General features: G+C 38.8%; 1 protein-coding gene across 1 annotated transcript in view; it reads left to right on the top strand.

Moving 5' to 3' along the window:
* Itpr2 (inositol 1,4,5-trisphosphate receptor type 2) overlaps positions 1-17,060 on the top strand; it is a 528,924-nt gene that overhangs the window by 416,337 nt on the left and 95,527 nt on the right. Inside the window, exons 47-49 of the mRNA XM_023718939.1 lie at positions 1,643-1,835; positions 4,659-4,784; positions 15,326-15,501. Of these exons, the coding sequence (XP_023574707.1) occupies positions 1,643-1,835; positions 4,659-4,784; positions 15,326-15,501 (495 nt within the window). The remainder of the gene's footprint in view (positions 1-1,642; positions 1,836-4,658; positions 4,785-15,325; positions 15,502-17,060) is intronic.

Genomic DNA, 17,060 nt, shown 5'->3' with positions numbered 1-17,060 from the left:
CTAGTTGCATTCATTTACCTATAAAAGCCTCAAGTTTATCTTTCTTGTAGCTGAGTAGTACTCCATTGTATAAAATAGCACATCTTTCTTATCCATTTCTCAGTTGACGAGCATTTAGTTTGTTTCTAAGAGTTAGCTGTGACAAATTGCGCTGCTATAAATATGGGTGCGCATATATCGTTGTGGTATGATGTTTTCAGTTCTTCTGAAAAAATATCCAGAAAGAGAATAGCTGAGCTGAATTGGACCTGTGATCCTAGTTTTTTGAGGAATATTCACACTGATTTCCACAGTTGTTGCGCTAGGCTGTTCTCCCACCAACAGGCAGAAGGGTTCCTCTTTCCCCACAGTCCTGCCTGCATTTGTTATTGACTGATTCATAGCTTCTCTTTCTGGTGTGAGATGGAGTTTCTGTGTTGATTTAATTTGCATTTCTCAAATAAGCAACAACATTGAATATTTTTTCATTATTTATTTGCCATTTGTATTTCTTCATCTGAGGAGTGTATATTCATCTCAGTTGCCCATGTTTTGATTGTTTCTTTGAATTTTGAGGGCATGATTTTTTGAAGTCCTTTATATGTTCTAGGTAGAAGTCCTTTCTCAGAGGGATGGGTAGCTGAAACATTTTCCCATTTCATTGGTCTTCTTTTTACTCTTTCGGTAGTTTCTTTTGACTTGTAAAAAGGTTTCAATGAGATGAGATCCCATTTGTTGATTCTTTGAAGTACTTCTTGTTGCAGTTTGGTTTTGGTTCATGAACTCTCCACCTACCTCTGTGTTTTCAAGATTTCCACCTGTTTTCTCCTTCAGTAGATATAGTGTTTCTGGTGTAATGTTTAAAGTTTTGATCCATTTCAACTTTAGTTCATTGCGTCATGATACGCATGGGTCTATTTTTAGCCTTCAGCATGTGGAAAGCCAGTTTTTCCAGCACCATTTATTAAAGAGGCTGTCTTTCTTCCAGGGCATGTGTTTGGCCCCTTTGTCAAAGATAAGGCGGCTGAGTGTGTCTGTAGTTGTTCTGCATCTTCTAATCTGTTCCCTTGATCCTCAGGTCTCTCTTTATGCCAGCATCATGCTGATTTTATCACAGTAGCTTTACAGTATAATTTCAGCTAGGGATTGTGACGCCTCCTGCCTTTCCTTGGTTGCCCAGGATTGCTTTTGATATTTTGGGTCTCTTCTAGTTCCAGATGAATTTTAGGAATGTTTTCTGTAGATCTGGGAGGAATACTAGTGGTGTTTTAATCAGAATTTTATTTAACAATTTTGGGAGTATGGCCATTTTCACAATGTCATTTCTTGCTATCCATGAGCAAGGAATATCCAGTTTTTGAAATCCTCTTCAATCTCTTTTTTTAGAGTACTGTAATTTTCACTGTATAGATCTTTTACTTCCTTTGTTAGATTGATTCCTAAATATTTCATTTTATTGGATGCTGATGTGAAAGGTGTGGTTTCCCTAATTTCTCTCTCAGTGTGTTTTTTTGTTTTTGAACAGTAATGCTATTATTGAGTTTTGAGTGTTGCCTTTGTAAGATTTGTCATATATGATCAGTTAGCTTATTGCAAAAACAAAACATAGCCTGAGACCGAGGTGTACAAAAGGCTAAATGTGAACGCAAATCAATGTTTTCAGATTGTTCGACATGACAGGACAATGGAACAAATAGTCTTTCCTGTTCCCAATATATGTGAATTCCTCACGCGAGAATCCAAGTGCCGTGTGTTTAACACAACAGAAAGGGATGAACAAGGAAGTAAAGTGAATGACTTCTTCCAGCAAACAGAAGATCTCTACAATGAAATGAAGTGGCAGAGGAAAATCAGGAGTAAGTACAATAACCTGAAATGGAGGCTTTGCGCAGAATGGTACTTTGGGACACCTGATGCCAATTTGTTTGAATTGATTTTTAATTCCTTGCCTATTTGATGTTACTGAAATCACTTGTAGGCTTAAGAGTGTAGGCTCAGTCTTCAAGTGGAGCTGAGACCCCTGCAGCTTAATGAAAACACAAAACCCTGAGTAATTACATCACCTGTTAATGAGGAGCCTAGTTTTAAGCCATTTCTACAAAGAATAGAATTTTTAAAACATTTTTTGGCATGAAGTTCATATGTGTTACTTAAGAAAATCAAGAAACAAGAATTTGAAGAGAAAGCATTTCAGTGTTTCTCCCAACGTTTTTTGATACATGGTCTCACTGTGTAGTTCAGTCTGGCTTTAAACTCACTGTGTAGCCCAGGCTGGCCTTGAACCCATGGTGATCCTCCTTCCTCAGCCTCCTGAAGGTACTAGGCTTAAAGGCATGTGTCCTCTTGTTAGCCATTATGTTCCATTGTGTGCCGTAAATGGGTCCCGAGGCACTGAAGTTTTATACACATATCACAGATCACAGGTTGTAGCTGTGAGCTTCCAGTGTTGGACAGCTGCAGTTCTACACTCTGGGCCTTGACAATGGGTAGTAGGGTGGGGAGACATAGGCAACAGCATCCTGCTCCTCTGTTGTCCTGTGACTGAGTTGATGATTCTGTGTTCAAGACATGAGGGTTTTTTTTTTTTTCTTTCTTTCTTTCTGCATTGCTTTTTATTTGATAGGAGGAAACTGATGATTAAGTCTTTCTTGTTCTTTGGAGAAGTTTCCAGACATGCAAGCATTCATTCACATTGCTTCCATTCAACAGTGTTTCATCATACTAGTTTTCTAGGAACTTTAATGACTATCACTTAGGAATTTGAGGCCAGCTTGAGAATCTCCTTCTTTGGATATAAGATTGTGGCATGAAGTTTTGACTTTCTTAGAAAAATTTTTGAAAAAAAGTCAAGAGAAAAATTGTTGTCCCTTAGCATTTTATCATATAGAGCCTATGAAATTTAGTGAAGATTTTTGGTGTCCAAAATAAATATAAAGACTCAATTTTATTTAAAACACCTGAAAAACATACATTTATGTTGACACGCTCCCCCTAAAAACAAATTGAATAATGAAGTAGTTCTCTAGGATTTGTGCTTTTTAAAAAAATGTGTTACGTGTTTATCAAGAATAAAACAAGTTATTTCCAGCATACATTTATTTGAAAATTAGAAGCTGTTTATTATGAGGTTATAGGCAACTCTAATTCATTTGGTCTATGTGTAGTGAGCACTTGTTTTTGTAAACATATGTATCAGCATCTTCTAATATTCTTATTAGTCTGCTTTTTAAAAATGAGGACTCAATTCAGAAATAATGGAGATGTAGATGCTTATCATTCATTGTTCATTAGCCAGTACCATGGCTAATTGTAACCTCTTCCAATCAGAAATATTCCATTTCAAGAGAAATGTAGTAAAGAGTGCAGTTTGCAATAGGCAGCAAACTCTAGATTGAGATTCAGAGGGTGTATCTGTTATGATTTAGATCTAAAATATCTGCCTGAAATCTCTTCTCTTCAGAGATGGGGCCTGGCTGGAGGCAGGTCCTTTGGGGCATGACCTAGGGGGTGTGTCCTTCCCTGGCTCCTCCCTCTTCCTCTGCTTCCTGGCTGCCATAGGCTGGTCAGCTTAGCTCCATTATGTCCTGCCCCATGCATTTCTACCTTGGAACCAGCCAACCACGGACTGAACCCACTGGAAACTGTGAACCAAATAAAGCTGTCCTTCTTTACTCCTTTAAATTGTGGGTGTCAGGGATGATTTCTTCCCAGTGACTAATGCAGTATCCAAAAAGTGATCACTTCTATTTGGAATCAGTGCACTGCCCCTTCCCTTCTAATGCCAACATTTTAATACTGATGTTAAACTATTAAAACTCAGAGAATCAAGAAAACTTAAAGTAGTCATGCATGTACCCAGGGCAGGCTGATAAACTTGGCTTCCATTAGAAATGATAGGCACTACAGCTATGTTTCTTATGAAGGAGAGGTGGAAGGAACTGACTTTCAGTTAATGTAAATCATAGTCAATACATGTATTTCTGATTTATTGCTGATAACATGCATGGAGTCCTTCTGTAAATATCAGAAATGCCTCTGGCACTTACTGATAATTCTTATTGAAGATTTCATTTTCTTCTGCTGCTTAAGCCCAACATGTTATTAGAAAGCATTGCACTTTAAAATGTAGATATTATTGTAAATCACTAATTCTCTGTAGATATTATTATGCCCCAGTGTTATGTTTCAGAGTTTCAGGTGGCTATGAGTGTGTCGTAGCGATTTTCATTAAAGATAGTTCTGTGATGAGGGATTTAATTTTTTAATTTGACTTTTGAGTCATGACAGTAAGACCAGCTGTCAATATTGCCAAATTGTTGGGGGACGTGATGTATGCTATTCCATTAAGAAGGGTCCCAGTTGCCTTTTAACGTACTTTTTCTGTAATCTGCTCTGGGGATTGATGCGAGGTCACCTTTTCTGACGATTCTCAGCAGTTGCAAAATTACTCATCTTCTGCAGCAGTTTAGGTACAAACTACCTAAAGGATGAAATAAGGAATCCAACGTAACCTCCCATGGTACTAATAATTGTTGATAAACTTCTAAAGTAAATCATAATCAATGCTTTTACCATAATGGTTCACCCAACTGCAGTTGGTGCAGTGCTACTTCAGTAAGGCTTGTGTGTTGGAATAATTCTGTTTTCTGTCCTGTTCCTTTGCTCTTTTTGCTTCCTAGACAACCCTGCTCTGTTCTGGTTCTCGAGGCACATCTCCCTCTGGGGCAGCATCTCCTTCAACCTAGCAGTGTTCATCAATCTTGCCGTGGCCCTCTTCTACCCATTTGGGGACGATGGAGATGAAGGCAAGTGCTGTCTCTCTTCAAATGATGTGTCGCAGGGTTCTAAAATTAGAAAGGAATTCCTTAACTGCAGAACTTTGAAATCAATACCACTTAATTCTTGTTAAATAATTTTTCCTGAGTGAAAATGAAGTATGCTAGCAGGTAATGCAGACGGAAAACTTGGGAAAATAGATGTGGTATTCTATAATAAGCTCATACACAAGGTAGCCCTTACAACTATAATATATATTAGCAAATAGAGTGATTAAAGTTATTATTTCTGCCCAATTATTGTGACCCAAAGGAATTTAATCATTTTTTTCTCAATATGTGCAACATAAGACAGCATATAGTAATGTAGAATAAAGAATGTTAACTCTGAAATTAGTATAATTAAGCTAATAATACATGATGATTTACAAAAGCAAAAACAAGAGAAATTATAACATGGTAATTAAAGTGGAAAATACAGCAGAAATATGCTAGAGGATAGGATTTGGGAAACAAAGTTTGGTAAAGTGCATAGAAGAGTGTGTTATAGTTCTGGGACACAATCAGGTAAGTTACTTTGGAATGGATATGGAATGAATTGGAACAGTCAGCTAATAATAACCATAAAGGGATAGGAAACCTCTCAGCAGCATAAGTGCCTGCCTGGCAAGTGCAAGGTCCTGAGTTCGATCTCCAGTACCAAAAAAAAAGAAACAAAACAAAACAAAACCATAAAGTGCATTTCATTTGATCACGACATGTTAGTATTATATGATGATGGGTTTATTTGGGAGATTTGGTGCATGAGTATTTATATCTTAATTTTAATCTCCCCTCCCCTTTTGTCTCCTCTTTGCATTTGTCCTCGTTTTCTTTCTAGAACTCTGTCTTCTGGTTTCCTGTCCTCCCGCTTTCATTTTAATTACTTATTTATTAATTTCACATATATCTTTTAGGCTCCTCATATAAGAGAAAACATGGAATATTTAACTTCGTGAATCTGACTGATTTCACTCAACATGATAGTTTCTGGTTCCATGTTTTCCTGCAAATGGCATGATTGAATTCTGTGTACGCCTACTAGTTCTCTGTGTGTACGTGCCCTATTTTCTTTACCCATCCATCCAGTGATGGGCATCTTGGCTGTTTCCACTGTGTAGCTGTTGTGGATTGTACTGCTATAATATGTGTGTGTGTGTGACTTCAAGCTATACTGTAAAGCCACAGGAACAAAGCCAATATGATGCTGGCACCAAAACAGAGCTATAGACCTGTGGGATACAATAGAAGACACAGACTCAGACCCAAACACCTGCAGCCATCCACTTTTTTTTTTTTTTTTTTTTTTTTTGACAAAGTGGCCAAAAACATATGTGGAAGAAAAGTCTGTTCAACAAATGGTACTGAGAAAACTGGTGGGCTACAAACAGAAAATTCAACTACATTCCTATCTTGCTGTTTGTACTAAAATCAAATCAAGATGAATCAAGAATTATATATAAAGCCAGAACCATTAAAGCTGCTGGAAAACCACATAAGAGAAACAGTCAAAACCTTCAGCAAGGACCAAGATTTCCTCAACAGGGCTCTGAAACTATAGGAAATGATATCAAGAATCAACAAATGAGATGATATCACATTGAAAAGCTTCTGTACAACACAGAAAACAAGAGGCAAAGTGGAGACAATCCACCAAATGGCAGGAAAGCTTTGCTAGTTACTCTTCCGATAAAGAAGTAATACCCAGAATATATAAAGAACTCTTAAAAAGCAATAAATCCAGTAAGAAATCTGGGCAAACAGACTGAATAGATACTTATCAAAGGCACTTCAAATGGTCAAAAAGTGTATGAAAAGAATATTTACCTCCAGAGAAATGCAAATTAAAATTACATTTAAATTCTATCTCACTCTTGTCAGAATAGCGTTGATCAGGAATACACAAAACAATGAATGTTGGCAAGGCTGTAGGGGTAAAGGAAAGCCGCCCCCTACTTTTTTTTTTTTCAAAGTTTTATTGATAAACATATAGCAATGAGACAGTTTCAAATCAAATCAAAAGTACAGTTTCAACAAATAATACACTGCATATATTCTTTGTGGTTAATTGCTGTACAAGATGCAGACTTGTGATCCTGTTTACAAACACCATTAGAACAAATCATTCTATTCATTAAGAGAATGCAACTATATATCTATCCCAACCACTTTGAATACACAGATACAAAATGGACATTCATAGTTATACCCCATTTTTTTTAAGTTCCCTTATTGAATATTATAGGTATGTAAACTCAGCAAAATATTCTAAAAGAGTCCTGTAGGCCATAATAGCATTGGGTCTTCTGTTTAACTGGCAATGTCAGAAATTATTGACCTGAGTCCCCCACAGCTCAACATAACAACATGGTTTTGCTTCCTATATTTCGTCTTCATACTTTTCTACTGGATGGTTAAGACCAAGGTAAAGCAGGACCTGTGCAACAAGAGTTGTAGCTTTTTGGTCTGAGAAGGTCAGTGAAATGCCCTCAGGATTTATCCTGAGATCCTGCACCTCAGATTGTAGAACCTTTGTCAGTGCAGCCATGTGGATGAGTCACGGCCATTGCTTGGCCAATGTGCTCTCTGTGAAAGACTGAGGGTATGTAAATTAGTACGGCCACTATGAAAATCAAGACAGAGATTCTTCAAAAAGACCAAGCATAGAGTGCTTTTGCATGTCATCTGTTTGTAAAATTATTACGAGAGTTTAATGAAATGATAGATGCAAAGAATTTAGATGGATGATCCCTTATGCAGTGGATAGAGTTGACTAGTTATTGTTACAAGGTAATTACTCATATTATCAGGGTCAGCCTCTGGTGTGAGGAAAACAACAGCCAATGAAGCTTATTTCAGATGAACTAAAGATGAGCAGGAACAGACATGGGCATTCAAGAGTAGCCTACTCTGTTCCCAGTGCATGCTGGGTAATGTAGACATCAGTCTTCACTTTTAGCTGCAGTTGAGTGATCGTGGATGTAGTTTGCTGCTGGACGAAGGCATGCCAATAATCGAAGATTCTTTGGCGATGGAATGGCTGCAGGAGTGAACGAGCAGCGAAAACATGGCGAACATTGGTTCATCCATTGTGTACCAGGAAGTGGAATCAACTTCCGCTTTCCTGTGTGTATGAACTCCTGGCCCAGGGAATGTAACTTGTCAGGAGAGAAGTCCCACGTGAAATGGCGAACGCTGGCCACCTGCTCACAGTATGCAGAGGGCAGATGGCAGAGTCCTAGTTGATAGAAACATGAAGTCTCCAGAGATGGAGACCACTTTGGAAATCATTTAATATCACACCTTCATTTGACAGAGGAAGAGATGGCAGGCTAGGGAGGCCCTAACTGGCAGACCTTAGAGGAGCAGGCTAACCTATTCGGGTCTAATCTAAGACCTTTCTCCATCAGTAACTTAGTGGAAGCTTAGATAGCAGAGCCCCCTATGCAGCATCTAGTTTTCCCTGGGTTTCTCTCCACAGTATCCCTTACCTGACCACAGAGGTAACGTCAGCTGCCACCAATTGCACACGAAATGCAGTGGTGAGAGGAAAGGCCATCCCTTGGGACAGTGGCTCTTACTCAGGAGAAAGCTGATGCATTTTTATTACTAGCCTGACTAATAATGGTTATAGTGGCAATATCAATAATAGCAGCAGCTGATATTGCCTGTCAGTTAGGTTGGCCCAAACAAAATGATGGACCCTTCACATTCATAAATTTACTTTGCTGCCTGACAACCAGTAAAGTAAGGCCTTCATTCTAGTACATTTCACCATTTGATAAAGAAGTTGAGGTTTAAATTTTGCCCAATAATTCAGAATACAGTCTATATATATGTAATTTTTTTTTTAATGAGCTCACCAGGTATTGCTGATATAATTGATTCTTGAACAGGGTTTCAAACACACATGGCTAGGAGGATTTGCCCCACTTCCAAATGAAATAGGACCAAAACCACAAGCCTGGAAAACATGATGCTTCACCATCAATGCAGATGAGACTCTATTCTTATAAAAGACCTCTTGAACAGGAGTTAACAGTAGTAACCAAGACAGTGGTTTAATCTTACTGCTTCTGAGTGTAGGTATTGGGCATAGAAAGAGGAGCAAGGGCACTGTGGAACCCCAAGATGTGTCTGGATTCTGCATATAGTTTTGGCTGGATTATTTGATTATTACTCCATGAATAAAGCTAAAATTTTGTTCAGGGTGGGCCCCGCCGCCAAGCCTCAGCTTCACACTAGGAAAGCTGAAGGAACAAAGTCAAGAACAAGCAATATACTTGGCCATCAGAACCATGCAGAGAAGGAAAATTCTGGGCTAGTGATCGAAAATTTTTAAATACTGGATTTATTTTTTTCAAACAAGCTAAACTTACTCTCTTTGAAGTCATCTAAAGATGGAGTATAAGACTAAAATTCCTCTAAGAAATGCTCAAAACAATGATGGGAACGTGTGAGAACACAGGATCCAATTTGCAAGGCTTTCCGATTGCCACATCTGAGAGTACTGAGAAAAGAAAACGTTGATGTGAATGCATTCCGACTCAGAATAAAATCAGAATTCAGAAATCCACACTGACAAGAAAGGGAGTTCTTGCACACAATTAGTATTATAGTTAATAAAATACGAAGAATGATGGAGACAGAGTGTCGCTGGTAACACAAACATCACCGTAGTAAGAATTATCAGTGGTGGCTAAAACTAAGATGTGATTACCTTGTGAAAAAATATGGTGAAAAACAGAAAATCGACACAGTCTTAATGTACGTCTTTCACAACATCCTTCCAAGTACAAAAGTAACTTTAAAGGGGGGAAGGTGCTTCAAGTAATCAACCTTGCTGTTGCCAGGAACGAGACAGCAGTGCCCTGAGTCCCCTGACAGGGTGCACTGAGGAAGACGTACAACTTACCAAACAAAGTGAGTAAACGGGAAATTTCAGACAAACCGCAACCGAGGAGGATCATTCTGTGTAACAGTTGGCTGTTACTTCTTCAAGTTACCAGGCTCATGAAAGGCAGATCAAAGAACTGTCCAAATTGAGAGACTGAAGAGACGTGATAACAACGTGCAGTGTGTGGTGCTGGCCCAGGAGATGGATGTTAATTGGGCAGTTGATGAACGTCGGTCAGAGAGTTTAGGTACACATGGCTCATCCATGCGGCATTTCCTGATACTGATCACTGTAACGTGATTATGTAAGATGTTGGAATTTAGGAAATCTAGGTGAAAGGTATGTGGAATATTTGTGTTACTTTTACAACTACTCTGTAAGTCTTGAAGATTTTTGAAAATATGTTTAAAAAGAAAAAGTGAATATAAAGATTCTTTTGCACCCTGAGATCACACAGTTCTGAGTATGGGAGCTGATGGTGAAATTACATAGTAGATCTTAGGGCAACCCAAGAGCCTCTGGCTAACCGTGCCGCCCTTTCTAAGCCTAGATCCTGATGCATGCTCTCCAGGGTCACAGAGACCAAAGAGACTGTTGGGGAGGGGCTGCCGAGGGAGCAGGGCTGTGTGTGCTTTCTCCAGGTATATTTTCCAGCCCAATAATACCTGAGCCACTGGGAATTTCTTGTGCCCAGATGTCTGGGTTCCACTTGGGTTACAATATTAACTGAAAGAACAGTGTCCTCCATCAGCCAGAGTGCTGTTGTACAATAATTTTTTTTTTTTTAAGATACTTAAGGGTGAGCTCATTCTCCGAGGACTGATTTGGAGGGCACCTCCAGCTCTGTACTACAGACAGTAGATCTCCGCTCCTTAGCAGGCTGCGCAGCAACTGTCGATGCTGAGGAGTCTGTTAATGATTGCCATGCCAGCTGTCTGGGTGGCTGTCACTTGGCAGAAGCAGGCTACTCTGTGGAGAAAGGTGGTGCAATTGGAATTTCCTCTACAAAGACAACCAGTGCTTTTTAACAATGCATTTCCAAGTATGGGGTGTAATTGTTTTCCCCACATGTGCTTTATGTTAAGGAAAATAAATTTCTTGAAGATGATTTCAATTCAGTCAACTCATGGAGCATGGATGGGGTCACACTGGGTGCCAGGCAGCCTGCTATGCCCCAGAGATACAAAGATTAGTAAAATTGTACTTGGCCTCAAGAAGCTCATGGTGTGGGTAAGGGATGAAGAGATGAGGAAGTTACAAGGGTGATCCATGGATTATGGGATTTGAGCTGGATCCAAGCGGAAGAAACAGCAAAGTCTTAGGAGGCTGTGGGGGAGTCTGAGGAATGGAGAAAATGGAGAAGAAACCGTGTTTTGTAAATGATACGCAAATCAGCATGAGGTGGAGAGCACAGTATGTGCACTGAAGTTTCCAATTTAGCTGTCTGAATTTTCCTTCATACAGGATGAGCTTCCTACTTTCTGAGACTTAAAAATGTGTAAAGATGTCTAAAACTATTTTCCCATCATAAATGTAATACGTGCTTCTTACAGAAAATTGGTAAAAAAATATAAAGTACTAAGAAGAGGAAAATATTTCCCCTTCATGGGTAAGCATTGGTTCAGAAAATCTGTGCTATTCATTGTAGAGTTGCTGGAGAGATTTTAGTTTCTTTTTTTTTTTTTTTTCCGGAACCGGGGATTGAACTTAGGCCCTTGTGCTTGCCAGGGAAGCGCTTATTCCACTGAGCCATCTCCCCGGCCCCTTTTAGTTTCTTTTTTTAGCATGGAGTTTTCAGATTGCAACCAGCATGATCATTCTTACAGAAGATAATTACAGATATCATTGTCCACTAATAGTATTTTAAAATAAATTTTAGGTGTATGTATTCATTCTGCAGATATATTCAGCATTAAATGATACGTAAGATACTATGCTCAACACACTCTGAGTTCTTTCTATGGAGGGAACAAGGTCATTTGAAGCGCATGGGCATAATTTCATATATAATCAAGAGGACATCTCAGCAAGCCAGATAGGGTTTGGGAAAGAATTAAGACATGATCAGTTTATCAGGCACTTGGGATGAAGCACATTGTCACTATCGGTGCCTAATCTGACACCTTTGGAACGTCACACCAAGACATGTAAATTATACCGAAGAGTCACGTGACTGGCGGAGCCTTGTGAGATGTGCCTTGAAGATCCTGGTAGTTTTATTATGACGTTAAAAAACAAAGCTGCATAAAGTTCAGAATTTATAAAAAGAGAATTAGTAATTTATTCAGAATGAATCCACACAGCATGCTTCCGTTTATTTACTTGACAGACAAATATGGCTGCCAGACAGCGCCTGTGGCTGGCCCAGACTCTGCCTTCAGCCCCTCAGAATGTGCTTTCTGATGGAGACTCAAGTCCTAGTAAGAAGGAGAAATGTTGAAAGCATGTTTCTTTCTGTGGCTCGTTGAGATCTATGAAGCCAAGTAGTCTGTGGTTAGATCATGTTTTCATAGACATAGAATCTATTTTTTGAGATTTATAACAGTAGAATTTACTATTGTCTCGATTACTTTTCTCTCGTTGCTGGGACAAAATACCTGACACCCAAAATTAGGGAAGGAAACGTTTGTTTAGCTCACAGGTTGTGGAGGTTTCAGTTCGTACTCCGCTGGCTCCAAGGCAGAGTGGCACATGGCAGAAGGCAGCAATTCATGGTGGCGGAAAACAACAAAACAGCAAGAGCAAAAGGGAGGAGCAGTGGCAGAGGCCAGCCTCCCTCCCTTCCTTATACTGCCTCCAGGCTATCTCCCCAGGCCAGTTGTAGCACCCACACCCATAATCCCAGCAGCATTCACACCCATAATCCCAGCAGCATTCACACCCATAATCCCAGCAGCATTCACACCTATAATCCTAGCAGCGCTCATACCCATAATCCCAGCATTGGATCATGATTAATCAAAACCTAAGAAACCCAAAGCCCTATCACCGCGTGAGACTTTGAGGGGACAATTAGACACAAGTCATAACAACTATGAATTAATGTCTATACAGAATTTATTGAAGGAAAACAGGTAATCCCAGAGTTCTCAGGATAATACATGAGCTCTGCGCCTCAAAGCACTCAAGGTGTTTTGCATCTGAAACTACATTTTAGAAATAACAAAGATAGGTTGATAAGAACTACTATGAGAGATTTATAAAAGGAACTGTAGAGATACCCATTTTGTTTCCCCTCTGACTGTACCACCCTATAGATCTGATTTTGAGGTCCCAGAGCTGATTCATTCAGCCCAAAGGTATTTCCTCTTATTGCGCTCTGCGGACACAGCACATGTAACTTTCAGAGGGCGATCCGGTGGTGATTCCTTGATTCTGTCTGTCTATGCAAAAGGCAGTGAATTGACCTCTTTTTATCCTTTCTGAGATAATTGTCTTTAAAAAAAGTGAAACTGGAGCAGGGAGATAGCTCAGCAGTCTAAGTATCTGCCTGGCAAGTGCAAGGTGGGTTTGATACCCAGTACCCATGCCTTGCTAGCCCTGTCCCCCACAACTGGGCATGGTGGCACAGGCTTGTAATCCCAGCACTGGGGAGGCTGAGACAGGAGGACCACTACAAGTTGGAGGAGACTCTGTACCAAGTAAATAAATAAATAAAAGATTTTAAAAGATTAAACAGTGAAGCTGTTTTCTTCAGATAATAGTATTGAGCTATCTATACTTTCTAGAAAATTATATATATATATATATATATATATATATATATAATTTTATAATATAAGATATATATTTATATATCTTCTCCAGGAAAAATGTACCCCATTTTGTGATTTCAAGGAAGTTGCTTGGAAAAAATATACCTGGACCAATTTCATTTTACTATTTATTTTTTGTATTTTAGGGAGGGGCCTACAAGGTGTTCAGGGTCTCACTATCAGATCTGACTTGTAGTGATCCACCTGTTTACACTCTCCCAAGAGCTGGGATTGCAGGTGCACACCACTACACCCAGTCTCAGTTGCTGTCTCAGCGCGCCCCAGGGGTGTAATATCTAATGATTAAATAACATATTTTTTCAGAACTTGTCTTGGCTTTCATACACATTCCTACAGATACACATAGGTTAAATTGTTAAAGCTTATATCCCTTTTATATAGATTTGTGATTTTCCATAAAACCTAATTGGAACATAAGCCCATGCATGATTTTTCAAGGATGCTGATGATTTAAGTCTTACTTCTAAAATAAGCCCCTAGCTAAGCTGGCCAAGCAGTGAGATACATTTAGTACTTCCTTTGTAACACATGATGGATATATTGAATGATAAAATAATAACAGCAACATAAAGTTAAACATAAAGATTATTACTGATATTAATACTTGAAATAAATGCTAATATTAAGGACTTGCAAATAACCAAGTGGGTGCCTTTGATGAGTGGTAAAGGACCATGGAAACAGATGAACCCGAGACCTACTGCCAAATGACAGTAGAGACACAGAGCCTGCATCCTGTGTGCACTTGACATGCATGGACGTGGTTGTGTCTACTGTGGATCTTCCTAATTCAGTGTTGTGTTGGAACTGTCATACTTAAGGTACTCCTATGAGCAAAGAAACATTTTTAGATTGTGGTGCTTGCAGTTTATTATCAATTTTGCATGGAACATCATTCTCAACTATCCTCATTATTATTGCCATTCCTGTCACCAAAGTCATCAGTTAACCCTTGACTTGATGGCACATTGTGAAGCCCTGCCTGCAAGAGGTCCTGACTTGGGGGAAGCATGTGTGGCAGTGGTGTTCCCAGTGCTCTACAAGTGGGCTGCATGGCTAGGAAGGGCTCATTTCAGGAAATCTCTGTGGCTGGACATGAGAGATTAGGGCCAGTGGTTCTACGGGAAATAGCGGTGCAAGCAGTTGGGCCGGAATTCAGGGTTTTGAGGGTTCAACAGTGTTCCTGAAGAAGATACCATGACTGTATTTGAATAGCTATAGATTTTGTATATTAATAAATGTAATTTTTATACATGAGTAAGTGAATACATGTAGATTGTTGGACATGAAAAAAATAAGACAGCCCCTGAAAAGAAGCCCCATTTCATCTTTTGGAGCAAAAACTAATATAAGATCCAATCTTATTTTCAGTGAAATACGGTAAGTATTCTGTATGCTGAATACTTCAGGGGAATCTACAACATGGGAACTTGGTAGTAATAGAACAAGCAAGGGTATGTGTTCAATGAAAAAATAACTGATTTTACATGATTCAGTTGTACCTGTAGTGGTCATTCATCAAACTTTGAACTAAGGTTCTCAAGCAAGATGAGTCTATCTAAAGTGCTCAGCAAATCTCTTCATCAGGGAGAAAGAAAGACACGATTCGCAGGCCTAGTGGGAAGAGTGTTAACTAGTGAGCCCTCGAGGAGCTTAACACTGATCACTAACTTTCTCAACATGTACTAATGAGTCATGTATTCGAAGACCTTTCTCAGAATTAAAACAGTGTTTACAACGGTCTTGTTTTGAAATTCAGTACATTGTGGCTTGTTATAACTTACAAAATAGAACTGTAGATATTTTAACATATTCTAGTTTTGTTCTTTGGGAAAACAAACCTTTCGTATATTTCGCAGGTACACTGTCTCCGCTGTTCTCGGTCCTTCTTTGGGTAGCAGTAGCCGTCTGCACCTCTGTGCTGTTTTTCTTCTCCAAGCCTGTGGGCATCCGACCGTTTCTTGTGTCCGTGATGCTCAGATCTATATATACGATAGGTCTTGGGCCTACATTAATACTTCTTGGTGCAGCAAACGTAAGTACTTTGGGTTGTTACAGAATTAATTAAAAGTGTATGAAAGATAAAAATGTGTTTTACTCCTAGTACTTGGTGGATTCTGATTTTTTAAATAAATTTAAATAAATTGGAGAATAATTTGCATGTTTAATTTATTAATTTTCTAAATAATTTTATTGAGAAACAAATAGCAATGCATGTTTAATTTAGAGAGAATGAAAAAGTTAACAAGTGACAAGTTGGTATATGTAAGAAAGTAGCATTTTGGGAATGACCCAGTTCTGCCATCAATTTAATCTAATACAGTTGTGATGGCTTCCTACACCCTATACCCACAGCTATTGACAAAATGACTCTGAGCTACTGTTAACATCCTATAATGACTTCTAAATCACCCAAGGAAGATTAAATTATATTCAGTAGAATTTAAAAAGTACCTTTCATCAAATGACTTAAAAGCAGTTGCTTTCCAAGAAAGTAAGAAATGGGGCTTCTTTTATGTGAACAAATCCTATAAACTTGTAAAAGACATAGATGAGATTAATATTTTTTTCGCCACCTTTGGAGAATGGAACACACTTTGAAACTTTAGGCAAGCTTAAAGTAAGTAAGCTAGAGCACTCTCGAAAAGCAAGAGTGATACTTATAGAATAAGTTTACCCAAGAAATAAAAATTTAAAGGTATTCTAGGCCAACTTTATTCAAGGCAGAGCCATAAAGGCAAATGATCAGGTTGATGAAATAGCAGGTAGGTGAGCAAGTACACAAATAGTGTTAGTACAGCCACTGAATAGAAACACTCTCTCCATATATTTAACTGGGTTTCTAACATAATGTTCTATATTCAGGTGTGTGCACCTAAGTCTTACCTGCCCCACTACCTTATATGGTTCATAATCTTAGCAATTAACTACTCACTATCGGCAACAGTATAGGTACTCAGTGAACATTTTTGAATACAACAACTAATCAGTGAGTGAATGAGTGAGCAAACGATTATCCTCATATCCTTGTACATTTATAAGGTCTTTCACACAGAGTGTGTGGCAAATGTGTATTGCAAATTAATAAGTAGAAGAGCTAACCAAATTTTTGAGAATTGTTACACTGAGGTAGTATAGCCAATTCTCTTGTTTCTGGTTGCTTTTTTTAAATAACAATTGTTTAAACATTTGGTACAGTGCATTTGACAGCTTCTAGTTAACTGGAATATTGAAGTAGGAAGTTATCAATTTTCCATTGTTGTCAGTAAAAGGAAGTAAGGAGGGTTGAAAAATATGAAGGTCTACATTTTGAGAATTGTATTACAGTGAAAGACACATTAATGCCAGGCATGGTGATGTATGCCTATAGTCCCAGCACTCTGGAAGCTGAGGCAGGAGGCTAACTGCCTGGGCTACAAAGTGAGATCGGGGCCAGCCTAAGCTGCGTAGTGAAACTCAGTCTCAGAAGGGATCAAGAAAAGAATGAGAGAGAGAGAGAGAGAGAGAGAGAGAGAGAGAGAGAGAGAGAGAGGAAGAAAGGAAAGAAAGATGCATTCCTGTTAAACCCCCATCAAAATACCCTGCTACACACTT

This window comes from Octodon degus, unplaced genomic scaffold (assembly GCF_000260255.1).
Source record: "Octodon degus isolate 3935 unplaced genomic scaffold, OctDeg1.0 scaffold00064, whole genome shotgun sequence".
Classification (NCBI taxonomy): Eukaryota; Metazoa; Chordata; class Mammalia; order Rodentia; family Octodontidae; genus Octodon; species Octodon degus.
The sequence above is the reverse complement of the archived record's forward strand: the minus strand, read 5'-3'. Positions and strand labels throughout refer to the sequence as shown.